Source organism: Amblyraja radiata, chromosome 18 (assembly GCF_010909765.2).
Source record: "Amblyraja radiata isolate CabotCenter1 chromosome 18, sAmbRad1.1.pri, whole genome shotgun sequence".
NCBI classification, from domain to species: domain Eukaryota; kingdom Metazoa; phylum Chordata; class Chondrichthyes; order Rajiformes; family Rajidae; genus Amblyraja; species Amblyraja radiata.
Genome location: NC_045973.1, coordinates 439,509 through 452,994, shown reverse-complemented (window position 1 = coordinate 452,994; position 13,486 = coordinate 439,509). Strand labels below are relative to the sequence as shown.

The window sequence follows — 13,486 nt, the reverse complement described above, 5'->3', positions numbered from 1 at the left end:
AGCACAGGGTCCCAGCACAGAGTCCCAGCACAGGGTCCCAGCACAGGGTCCCAGCACAGGGTCCCAGCACAGGGTCCCAGCACAGGGTCCCAGCACAGAGTCCCAGCACAGGGTCCCAGCACAGGGTCCCAGCACAGGGTCCCAGCACAGTCCCAGCACAGGGTCCCAGCACAGGGTCCCAGCACAGGGTCCCAGCACAGGGTCCCAGCACAGAGTCCCAGCACAGGGTCCCGCCAGCCTTGCAGCCCCATGTATCCTCTGCACCAGCTGTAGTGGGTGGTGTAAATCCTGGAGTTTTGGAGCCAGCTGGTTTGCTATCAAGGTGTACGATGCAGTACACACCCAAACTGAACCTGACGTGTTTGTGTCTGAGTCATGAACATCTGCCAGTCTCCCTCGTCTGAAAGAATTCTGAGTTTAATATCATTCATGAAAGGGAGCCAGTGTCATTGGCTCGGTTTGATCAACAGAAGGCATGATTGACTGTGTTGGGATCCCTTAGATGCTGAAAATCACCACCCCTGAATCTGGAAATTAAAGAGAAAGACAGACACAGAGTAACGCTGGAGTAACTCAGCGGGTCAGGCAACATCTGTGGAGAACATGGACAGGTGACGAGATCCTTCTTCAGACTAGTAAAGAGAAAGTGTGCAAGCGATGATGTCAGTCGGGCCTTGCGCATTGCAAACCTATTTCTGGTAAGGAGATGAGAAGTACTCTAATCTTCCATGCCGGTTCTGCTACTTAAAGATGGTCCTTAGCTGTATCTCTTGGTTTCCTCGCTGTGTAATGTCCTGGCCTTGAACATATCCCATGAAGGAGCAGCAGCACTTCACTCAGTGAAGAAGATGCTCTTGTGAACAAACGTCTGGTCCTCTGCCTGGTGACCAAACTCCTTGGTCTTGCACTCCTGAAGAAATATCCAGAAATACAGTTCAGACAGCTGTGGAGTTTGTTAGAAATAGGGTAGGGTTATTTTATTATAATATATTTAATTTCTGACCTGAGCAGGCTGCATTGTTCAGAGCTTCGTGTGTACACATTTATTTAACCACATGTTGGAGTGAAACGTTCTGTCCATGCGGTGTTTTGTAGACTGTGGTTCTGTACATTCCATCTCTGCTGTTTCCAGAGTCTACTCACACTTTCCCTGTTAATTATTCTGCATGGTTTCAACTGCTTTAAGATTGCCTTGCCTTCAGGAACTATAAATTATGTTATTCCTCTTTAGTTCACTGCGTTAAAGTCACATTTTAAAAGGCCTTCTGGTTGATATTATCATTAATTACACACTGCACAGCAATTGTTGGCTTTGTGCCAATGTGCTACTTCATATCAAACACTGACTGCATTTTGAAAAGCATTTAAGCTGTGAGGATGGAGGGAGGATTTGGAGTTGTTGCCAAGACTCGCGTGCCTAAGCTACAGGGAGAGATTGGGCAGGCCACAAGTTTATTCCTTGGAGCGCAGGAGGATAACGGGGTCATACAGAGGTTGTATAAAATCATGAGTGGAATCGATAGGGTGAATGCGCAGTCTTTTACCCAGGATAAGGGAACTAAGAACCCGAGGACATACATTTAAGGTGAGAGGGGGAAGATTTAATGGGAACCTAAGGGGCAATTTTCTCACTGCGAGGGTGGTGGGTGAATGGAAGTTGCTGCAGAGGATGTAGTTGAGATAAGTACTATTATAGAGTTCAAGAGACACCCGGATGGTACATGGACAGTCAAGAGTGTTTAATTGTCGTATGCATTGAAACAGAACACTGACATTCTTACTTGCAGGTCTGTAAACACAATTCTCAATAGATATCAATAAACAAACAAAATATATTAAAAGGCATAAATATTTGTGCAAAAATAACCAAAGCCCAAAGTCCCTCGTGCAACCGACAGTTTGTGGTTCATATAAATAAGTTAAAAGTTTAGAGAGATATGGAGCAAACGCAGGCAATGGGACTGGTTTAGATGGGGCATCTTGGCCAGCATGGATGAGTTGGGCCAAAGGGCCGCTTTCACTGCTGTGAGTCTATGTTTCTGTGGTTTGATGAAGTATATATATATTTTGAGCTAAGGTTCGATCAGTTTCTGAGATGATTTTTAGTTCTCAGCGCTTGCTATTTTCAACATCTGACAAGCTTGTATTGTGCTGTCTGTTCACCAGCAGCTTCATTAGCTATAGACCGCTTATATATTTAGATTGTGTGAACCCAAGTTCACAACTGTCTACTGACTGACAATTCTGCTTCCAATCTACAATTGATAGTAAGGTTATGCAGCAAACATTTGCACTATGTTTCAATTGACAGTTAATTGCAATCAATTCTATGTCCAGTGAGGGTACTTTCTCTGAACTAGATGTTGAAGGTTTTTCAGATCAGCATTAATCTTGGGTTACAAGGAGTGCAGTAAGTACTTGACCTGCATGGGATTTGTGGCAAGAAACACAATGAATTTGATGGTGAGATGTTGGTCCTCTTGCCACAGATGCAGGCTGCCCCACTGAGGGTTTACCGTTATTTCTTTCCAGATACACCAACTTATTTTCTTGTGCAGTAATTTGAGAAGGTGAGAGGAACCTCTGGCACAGATGGTTTGACGTTTAATGGGACCCTGATGTCATTGCCAAGTGCAGTCAAAGTTTACAACGTTTTAACTGTGTCTCAGCTGGACAATGTGTTGAGTCGCAACTGCTGTTCCTCTGGGTTGAGGAGAATTTGGAAAATGTGTTGGTTTTGTTGGAAAAAAGGCTTCATTAATTGGACGGATGAGAGAAGTAGATTATTCCACTTCCAAATGAAGAAAATATAGGAGCAATCTGTAAGAAGTATTCTACATCATTCAAGGTTTGGAAAGAATACATTTCATCTAATTTAAAATGTGGATAGTTGACAGGTTGACAGAAATAAACAAGTCCACCTTTTTATGAAGATACAAGGAACTGCAGATGCTGGTGTACAAAACAAGGCTCAACGTGCTGGAGTAACTCAGCGGGTCAAGCAGCTTCTCTGGAGAACATGGATAGGTGATGATTTGGGTCGAGACCTTTCTGCAGATTCTGAAGTGTCATAGAAACATAGAAAATAGGTGCAGGAGTAGGCCATTCGGCCCTTCGAGCCTGCACCGCCATTCAATATGATCATGGCTGATCATCCAACTCAGTATCCTGTACCTGCCTTCTCTCCATACCTCCTGATCCCTTTAGCCACAAGGGCCACATCTAACTCCCTCTTAAATATAGCCAATGAACTGGCCTCAACTACCTTCTGTGGCAGAGAGTTCCAGAGATTTACCACTCTCTGTGTGAAAAATGTTTTTCTCATCTCGGTCCTAAAGGATTTCCCCTTTATCCTTAAACTGTGACCCCTTGTCCTGGACTTCCCCAACATCGGGAACAATCTTCCTGCATCTCGCCTGTCCAACCCCTTAAGAAATTTTGTAAGTTTCTATAAGTTTCTATAAGTAAGTGTCCGACCTGAAACGTCACCTATCCATGTTCTCCAGAGATGCTGCCTGACCCGCTGAGTTACCCCAGCACATTGCGTTTTATTTTACATTTTTTATAGAGTGCTTTGTCCCTCCTCTGGCAGGCTCTGGCAGTGAATTCTGTCATATCTTTAGCAAAAACAAGGATAAACACTGGATATGGAAACATTTGGGAAACAACAGGGGATGAGGTGAACATGAATGGAAGTGCTTTTTTCCAAAGGGCTGGGAGAGGCTTGATTAGTACAGGTGTCAGAGGTTATGTGGAGAAGGCAGGAGAATGGGTGAGAGATAGATCAGCCATGAGTAGCCTTGATGGGCCGAATGGCCTAATTCTGCTCCTATCACTTAATACATCACTGGATGTTTTCAAGAGAGAGTTAGATATAGCTCTCAGGGCTAACTGAATCATGGGATATGGGGAGAAAGCAGGAATGGGGTACTGATTCTGGATAATCAGCCATGATCATATTGAAGGGCCGAATGGCCTACTCCATCAGGAAGCTATGATTGGCGAATGGTCTCTAGAATGTACTGTATGTGCACTGATTCTGCGTGGACGGTTAACGTACAACATTGCGCTCTCTCTGTAGGTTACCGTGGACCTCCGCCACTCACCAGAGCCGACTCTCTGCCCAGTTCCGGCCAACGTCCACCCCTCGGCTCTGAACCATGCCTCCAGCAGACGGCCAGAACGTTAGCCAACAGATCGCCATCAGCCACGAGGGTCACAGCCCCAAAACCTCAAGGCAAGTCACTCCCTGAGAGTGTTGGGGTACAAACCTGAGGGTGGGGAATCTGTGGAACTCATTGCCACAGACGGCTGTGGAGGCCAAGTCAGTGGATATTTTAGAGATAGATTCTTGATTAGTACAGTTGTCAGAGGTTATGGGGAGAAGGCAGGAGAATGGGGTTAGGAGGGAGAGATAGATCAGCCATGATTGAATGGTGGAGTAGATAGATGGGCCGAATGGCCAAATTCTCCTGCAATCACATGAAATTATGAGACAAAATGATGATCTAAACAGACACTTTGTTAATCAGTTATCACAAGATTATGCAAAAAATCTGAACATTATTATTGATTGAAATTGCACACAATATCTGTGGCAAAATGATAAATTAATAATTAAAATTTATATAATTTTAGAAGTAAAATTTAAAAATATAGAATATGAAATTTGATGTTTATATTTTCTGTTGGACTTGGCATTTCTCGTTGGTTGAAAGTTTTCTTACAAATGTTTCAGTTAATTCTGAGCATTTTGTCAAAGTGTTTTGATCTTTTACATTATTCAGGTTCAGGTTTATTCTCACATACAAAGCAGCCTCGAGTTATCGATGTTCATACGGTAATGGTAAATACTACAATAAATACTATAACAAGTGCAAACATGTTTAATGTACAACAGAATAACTGAATGAGGCAGATTTCAGGGACCTTCCTGTAGGTCGCGGAGGTGGGAGAGGTGGCTGTTTCAGTCCCATAACAGTGGGGAAGAAGCTGTTCTATGTTGACGGCTGAGCTACTGTCAACCATTAATGGTGTCATTAGAAACATAGAAAAATAGGTGAATGAGTAGGCCATTCGGCCCTTCGAGCCTGCACCGCCATTCAATATGATCATGGCTGATCATCCAGAATCAGTACCCCGTTCCTGTGTTTTCCCCATATCCCTTGATTCCCTTAACCCTAAGAGCTAAATCTAACTCTCTCTTGAAATAATTTCAAATCATCCACGATCCTATGGAAGGGCCTAAATAGAAAAAAATAATTAAGCATAAAATAATAATTTTCTGTGTTTTTTTACCAACATTCTTGTAGGTATCAATCAAGATACATACTAATCACGAATCTATCTCTGCCTTAAAAATATCCACTGACTTTGCCAACATGCCTTCCCTGTTTCCTCCTTGTCTTTAATACCTGTGACAACTGGTAGAAGTGTTACTGCCACCTGCTGCTCTTTGATCACTTGCAAACACATGAGGAAATCATGAGTAGGGTAGACACAAAATGCTGGAGTAACTCAGCAGGACAGGCAGCAGCATCTCTGGAGAGAAGGAATGGGTGACGATTCAGGTCAAGACCCTTCTTCAGACTGAAGATACTGTAGACTTGTGACTGAAGAAGGGCCTCGTCACTCATACCTTCTCTCCAGAGATGCTGCCTGTCCCGCTGAGTTACTCCAGCATTTTGTGTCTATCTTCGGTTTCAACCTGTATCTGCAGTTCATTCCTACATGTGACTGGGGTTGAAGCAACTTCCTGGGTGTAGACGTATTGATTGAGGTGTTGGTCACATAACCTTGCTACTTGCTGCAAGCTGAGAAATGACAGCCTCACCTCTAACATTGTTACTTTTTGCAGTTCCACTTTTCTGGGTTTCTATTTGACCATGTGGCAGAGAGGAACTGGAAAACACTGCTTGGTTGTGTGGTTTATTGTGGCATTTAAGAGGATCTAAGACTACCCCAATCAAACTCCATTTCCATCTCCTTGAAGAGTTGAAGACCTACCGAGCTCCATCTCTGTCCAACCACTGAACCTGGACATCCCATAGAATGTCTCCAGTGTGTGTCTCTGGACCAACGAGGCACACTATTACAGTGGGGAAGGAGTCAGGGCCACTCTCTGGTTGCTGAGAGAGAGGAGGGTTCAGTTACCTGATAATCACGTTTCCGTTTCAGGCTAAAGTAGTGACCGTTTGATTGTACATTAATTGATGAGATGTGGGTCCATGGGCAGCGCAGGGCAGGAAGTGACATCCTCATTGCCATTGTGTTGAGCTGCCTCCTCCAACCACTGCAGTCTTTCATCTGATGTCAAATCTGAATGTGTAGGAAGGAACTGCAGATGCAGGTTGATATTGAAAATAGACACAAAGTGCAGGAGTAACTCAGCAGGATGGGCAGCATCTCTGGAGAGAAGGAATGGGTGACGTTTCAGGTTGGAAAACCTTCTTCATTCTGACTTGTAATGTCACCTATTCCTTTTCTCCAGAGATGCTGCCTGACCTACTGAGATACTCCGGCACTTTGTGTCTATTTTCACCTGCAGTTCTTTCCTCCACATTGTTTATATTACGTTCAAACAGGCTGTAAAGTGTGTACCAGAATCACCAGGCCTTTTATCCATCGTCCTGATATAGTCGTGGCCAGAGGATCTGGGGTGACGGAGGAACTGAAGGAAATCCACATTAGGCAGGAAATGGTGTTGGATAGACTGATGGGACTGAAGGCTGATAAATCCCCAGGGCCTGATGGTCTGCATCCCAGGGTACTTAAGGAAGTGGCTCTAGAAATCGTGGATGCAGTGGTGATAATTTTCCAATGTTCTATAGACTCAGGATCAGTTCCTGTGGATTGGAGGGTAACTAATGTTATCCCACTTTTTAAGAAAGGCGGGAGAGAGAAAACAGGGAATTATAGACCAGTTAGCCTGACATCGATGGTGGGGAAGATGCTGGAGTCAATTATAAAAGATGAAATAGCGGCACATTTGGATAGCAGTAACAGGATCGGTCCGAGTCAGCATGGATTTACAAAGGGGAAATCATGCTTGACTAATCTTCTGGAATTTTTTGAAGATGTAACTGGGAAAATGGGCAAGGGAGAGCCAGTGGATGTAGTGTATCTGGACTTTCAGAAAGCATTCGATAAGGTCCCACATAGGAGATTAGTGGGCAAAATTAGGGCACATGGTATTGGGGGTAGAGTGCTGACATGGATAGAGAAGTGGTTGGCAGCCAGGAAACAAAGAGTAGGGATTAACGGGTCCCTTTCAGAATGGCAGGCAGTGACTAGTGGGGTGCCGCAAGGCTCGGTGCTGGGACCGCAGCTATTTACAATATACATCAATGATTTGGATGAAGGGATTAATTTGCAGATGACACAAAGCTGGGTGGCAGTGTGAATTGTGTGGTGGATGCTATGAGAATGCAGGGTGACTTGGACAGGTTGGGGGAGTGGGCAGATGAAGTTTAAAGCGGATAAATGTGAGGTTATCCACTTTGGTAGCAAAAACAGGAAGGCAGATTACTATCTAAATGGCGTCAAGTTGGGAAAAGGGGAAGTACAACGGGATCTGGGGGTCCTTGTACATCAGTCTATGAAAGTAAGCATGCAGGTACAGCAGGCAGTGAAGAAAGCGAATGGCATGTTGGCCTTTATAACAAGAGGAGTCGAGTATAGGAGCAAAGAGGTCCTTCTGCAGTTGTACAGGGCCCTAGTGAGACCACACCTGGAATATTGTGTGCAGTTTTGGTCCCCTAATTTGAGGAAGGACATTCTTGCTATTGAGGGAGTGCAGCGTAGGTTTACAAGGTTAATTCCCGGGATGGCTGGACTGTCATATGCTGAGTGAAAGGAGCGCCTGGGCTTGTACACTCTGTAGTTTAGAAGGATGAGAGGATTTGGACACGCTAGAGGCAAGAAACATGTTCCCAATGTTGGGGGAGTCCAGAACCAGGGGCCGCAGTTTAAGAATAAGGAATAAGCCATTTAGAACGGAGACGAGGAAACACTTTTTCTCACAGAAAGTGGTGAGTCTGTGGAATTCTCTGCCTCAGAGGGCGGTGGAGGCAGGTTCTCTGGATGCTTTCAAGAGAGAGCTAGATAGGGCTCTTAAAGATAGCGGAGTCAGGGGCTATGGGGATAAAGCAGGAACGGGGCACTGATTGGGGATGATCAGCCATGATCACATTGAATGGCGGTGCTGGCCCGAAGGGCTGAATGGCCTACTCCTGCACCTATTGTCTATTGTCTATCGCAAGGCCTTTCTAATAGGTCGTGTTTCACTGTTCATATAAAACTGTGGACTGATATAAAGAGCACACGCCCAACTTCAAAAACTTGTTAAAGGTTACGGTTACATATTTTAATATTTAAGATTGACCAGCCTTTTACTGCCGGTGTTGGTTATATCTTTTCAATTTGTCATGAATTTTGTATGAGAAGATGTGTAAGTTGCAGAATGAGGAAGGAAGCAGAGGAGGAGAAATGAAGCCACAAAGTTCCAGTCGAGAACACGACTAGTTTTACAGTAAAAACACAAAACGCCCACTAACTAGGTGGTCATTAATAAATGCAAAATAAAACACCAAACTATCTTCCCCTGCCATGAATGTACCCACTAAAGTGAAGTGAGTTGCCTCTGACCTCAAGCACACACAGACCCATTACTTACAGTTACAAAACCACAGCTTTTATTATCGTTAGCGGTGCTTCCTGTTCTAGTAACAAGGAAGCAAAGCGCAGCCTCAGACCTCCATGGACGGCAACATGTCTGAAAGTGAGAGATTAAAATGGTGTACAGCAACACAGTGCCTGATCCGCCATGCAGTTAGAAACCTGTAGGTTGCTCTTGGAGAATGTTATCTAAACGTACAACATAAAGCAGACACGTCTGGGGTAAGTCGCAATGTAAGTCGTTGGTCTCAATGAGAAGACTATAGCTGGGCTGACATAAATTGGTTGTGTGTATTTTTATACCAGTACCTCCTAAGCCTGTCCACCTTCAAACCCTGCGTCAAGAAGAAGTCCTTCAGCGGATTCCTCCAGCCCCGTCGAGACCTTTACCAGCTGATCCAAAGAAAAGCAAGAGTTCACTGGCCAAGTCTGTGAGCACGGACGGAGCTAACCTGCCCCGGGTCTCCTCACTCATTGAACAGTTTGAAAGTGTCAGGTGAGCCCTTTTGTTTCCTGTTTGTTTGAAAGTCATGCTCGACTGGGCATGAACGATACATAAACTTGCTTAGATAAATGGGATGAAATACATTCTTCCCCTTGCTTTGTGTGTGTGTGGTGATGTTACAGGACATGGGGCATCTAGCCACCACTTCACTGTTTCAGTTCATTCACATCCGGTCATCCAATTCAACTCTGCTGTCTAAAAGATTGTCTGAAGATTTACAATCTCAATGTTTACAAGTGTATTGCATGTCTCATTGAAGCCGGCAACTCTTACAATAATGTCCTGATTCATTGGATGTAGTTTTACTGATTACTGCCGTGAAATGTCTAGTGGGGCGGGCGGTGGTTTGTTGAGTGGTGCCACTTATTCTCAGTATAATATCAGGAATTTGTTTGCAAATATTTCCCTGAGTTCACTAATTTGTCTTTGCATAATGTTTATTTGAATTGGTTCAAATCATCTGAAATGTTGATATGTGATTGTAGGCAACTCAGCCCAGAGACCAGTAAAAGGACACAGCTGGTTTTATCACTGAAGATGGAGGAGTTACAGGACCCTTGTGAGTGTGTGGCGTCGGGGAGTGGGCTGGAGTCTGTAACACAAGTGGATATCACCACGGACAAACTGGACAACAATGGGACTGAGGATAGCATGGACTTGGTGGATCGAACCAACCAGGAAGTGGCTGCAATGCAGGAGTTGGCACAAGGGGATGTCAGTGATGACAATTGCACAGGACTGAGGACTCAAGAGGCAAGAGCCCCAGTAGAGATTGGAGAATCCACGCTGGAACAGAACGGGAATGGGAAAATACCGAATAGGGACAGTGGGATCGACAGCCCCTCCTGTAACGGGGACAATGAGGTCTTCCCCAACGAAGAAACAATGGAAGAGAAAAGAAATGCCGGCTCGGTCGAGACCGAGACCGAGAACGAGATGGAGGTAAAACCTGCTGAAGCTTCTGAAATGCAACAGAAAATAGACTGTGCCCAGGAAGATGATGACAGTGACATGGATGATGGTAGCAGTGAAGAAAATGAACCAGCAGAAGTGTCAAAGACTGAGGAAACAGCCAAGGTAGGATGGCACAGAGCCCAGCTGGTCTGGCCAATATCTTGCACTGAGTGCTGGTCATATCCTGTCTGCAGTCTACCAAGTCATGTCCAGAATAGTTAACTTTCAAAAGTACTGACAATGAAACAATGTTATTGCAGCATAATATGTGGCATTGCTGCATTGTGCCCCATTACAGGAAGGATGCTGAGGCTTTGGAAATGCTGCACAGAAGGTTTACCAGGATTTTGCCTGGATTATGGGGCTTGAGCTTCAAGGAGAGTTGGACAAACCTCTGGAACAAGAGAGGTTGAGTGGAGACTTGACAGAAGTGTATAAAATGATGAGATGTCGATATAGGGCAGACATTCAGAACCTGTGGGTCTAAAGTAAGATGGCAACGTTTAAAGGAGATGTGCGGGGCAAGTTTGTTTTTTACACAGAGGGTGGTGGGTGCCTGGAACGCGCTGCCAGGGGTGGTGGTGGAGGCAGATAAAATAGTGGTGTTTCAGAAGCTTTTATGCAGCTGCATGCACGGACATGCAGGAATGAAGAGGTTTGGGTCGTGTGTAGACAGAGGAGATCAGTTCATCTTGGCATCATGTTGGGTACGGACATTGTGGGCCGAATGGCCTGTTACTGTGCTGTGTTCCATATTTATAAACAATGGTGAATCTGTGGAATTCTTTGCCACAGACGGTGGTGGAGGCCACAAGTCAGTGGATATATTTCAGGCAGAGATAGATAGATTCTTGATTAGTGCGGGTGTCAGGGGTTATGGGGTGAAGGCAGGAGAATGGGGTTAGGAGGGAGAGATAGATCAGCCATGATTAAATTGTGGAGTAGACTTGATGGGCCGAATGGCCTAATTCTGCTCCTATTACTTATGAACTTTAGTTTAGTTTAGAAATACAGCGCGGAAACAGATCCTTTGGCCCACCGAGTCCGTGCCGCCACGCGATCCCTGCATATTAACACTATTCTACACACACTAGGGACAATTTATACATTATACCAAGCCAATTAACCTACAAACCTGTACGTCTTTGGAGTGTGGGAGAAAACCGAAGATCTCGGAAAAAACCCACGCAGGTCACTGGGAGAACGTACAAACTCTGTACAGACAGCACCCATAGTCGGGATTGACCCCAGATCTCTGATGCTTAAAGAGCTGTTGGGCATCAATTCTACCGCTGCGCCACCGTGCAGGACTGCTTGCCAATCAATCAATCCTCTTTTTCTCACAACACTCCTCAATTCATAAATGCACCACTTTAAACGTTGTATCCATAGACAGATTTGTAGGTAGGTACAAGATGCTGGAGTAACTCAGGCAGCATCTCTGGAGAGAAGGAATGGGTGACGTTTCGGGTCAAGACCCTTCTTCAGATTTGTCCGTTGTCCAGCAATAGTCCAGCCTTTGTAACTTGTCTCTGAGCCTAGTGGTGCTGTCCGGACCTGACAGTAGACAGTATGACCTTGACCCTAATGTTGACCCTGGATCTGTATCTCTGACCCTGCTGAGGATGTCCAGCATTTATGTTTTGTTTTTGGTTTCCAGCATCTGCAGTATTTTGCTTCTAATATCTGGAATGTAAAGATTGAAGGATGTGTATCTCTGGAGGTAGGAAGATGAGAGGGTGCTGGACTGGAGGTAGGAAGATGAGAGGGGTCTGGACTGAAACACAGTGCATTCTCGGGTAGATGTGATGAACATGTTCCATCTACCAGGAGGTGACTGTTTACGTTAAGGGTCATCCAGCTAATGTAGAGATCAGTTGATTATTTCCCTCTCCGCATCATGAATCTTTGACACTCTTCCTCAGAGATGCGGAAGCCATCTTTGAATATTTTAAAGCAGAGTTAGATGAATCCAAGGTAAATGGCAAGGTGAAAGGTTACCGGTAGACGGAGAAGCAGAGTTGATATTGTGACAAAAATGCTGGAGAAACTCAGCGGGTGAGGCAGGCAGCATCTATGGAGCAAGGGAATAGGTGACGATTCGGGTCGAGACCCTTCTTCAGACTAAACACCAGTCTCGCTCCAGGAGCCAGACACCAAGTCTCTGTCGTCAAGGCCGAAGGGTTACCTGCAAGAATCTAATTGGATACCTGCCCAGGTATCACAAGGACACCTGTTTCCATGTTATGGCTAAAGACAAAAATATAAGGAAAATTGTCATATTTTGTTAATAAATTATACAAATCCCTGTTCTGTTTTTGTCACAATAGCATTTTGATAAAAGTGGAGGTGACCTATTTATCTTCTGGTGGGTGAAAGCAGCAGCAATAGGAAGTTTAACGTGTGGTTTGTGACAGAATCATCATGTTGAATGATTAGTTGGTGCCACTAGTAGATGGGATGATAAAGGAGGGTGTCAGGGGTTATGTAGAGAAGGCAGGAGAATGGGGTTAGGAGGGAGTTTGAAGGTGGAGTAGAGGGGAAACTTTTTCACACAGGGCGGTGGGTATATGGAGCGAGCTGTCGGAGGAGGTAGTTGAGGCAGGGACTATAATAATATTTAAAGACACTTGGACAAGTACTTGGATAGGAAAGGTTTAGAGGGATATGGGCCAAATACAAACAAGCTTAGATGGGGCATTTTGGTAGGCATGGTAGCGTTGGGCCGAAGGGCCTTTTATCACTGCTGTGTGACTCAGCTTTTCCACACAGTCCTTTGGAAGTTGGAACGTTGGGCTGGCACTATCCAGGAAGCTGACAAGAATCAGGGGAACATGTTTAAACCGGCAGGCCCAGCGTTGATTATAAAGATGGCAGCTAGTGTAGACATCAGTTCTGCAGGGGTTGTCCCAAAGGGTTGTGGGGTTGGGAGTGTCTGGTCCTGGGGCTGTGGAGTTGGGAGTGTCTGGTCACAAGAGGCTGCGGAGTTGGGAGTGTCTGGTCCTTGTCTTCACCTCCACCTGGCAACCTACACCTGCTGGGACGATGCTGATGTAGAACTGGGAGCTACGCACGAGGCAGGGGCTGAATGAGAGGGTCCACATCCGTGGTTTATCTGCGGCCACAGTGGAGCGGGAGATGCTCTGAGCCCATCTGTGTAGTGAAGGTGTTCAGGGGAGGCCGAGACCACGGTCGTCCAGACTATGGGGCATCGTAGTAACTTCAGTTTGAAAAATAAACAAGATGTCGTGCCACTACATGTCTGTCCTCTTGGTACTGGCTGCTCGACAGGACAAGAGAATCACTCTCACTATTAGACGAGGAAACACTTTTTCTCACAGAGAGTGGTGA

General features: G+C 45.2%; 1 protein-coding gene across 2 annotated transcripts in view; it reads left to right on the top strand.

Annotated features, from left to right (window-relative positions):
* Positions 1–13,486, top strand: part of fgd3 (FYVE, RhoGEF and PH domain containing 3) — a 121,161-nt gene that overhangs the window by 61,896 nt on the left and 45,779 nt on the right. For both annotated transcript variants that reach the window (XM_033036533.1, XM_033036534.1), the window contains exons 2-4: positions 4,082–4,237; positions 8,983–9,172; positions 9,667–10,258. In XM_033036533.1, the coding sequence (XP_032892424.1) occupies positions 4,082–4,237; positions 8,983–9,172; positions 9,667–10,258 (938 nt within the window). The remainder of the gene's footprint in view (positions 1–4,081; positions 4,238–8,982; positions 9,173–9,666; positions 10,259–13,486) is intronic.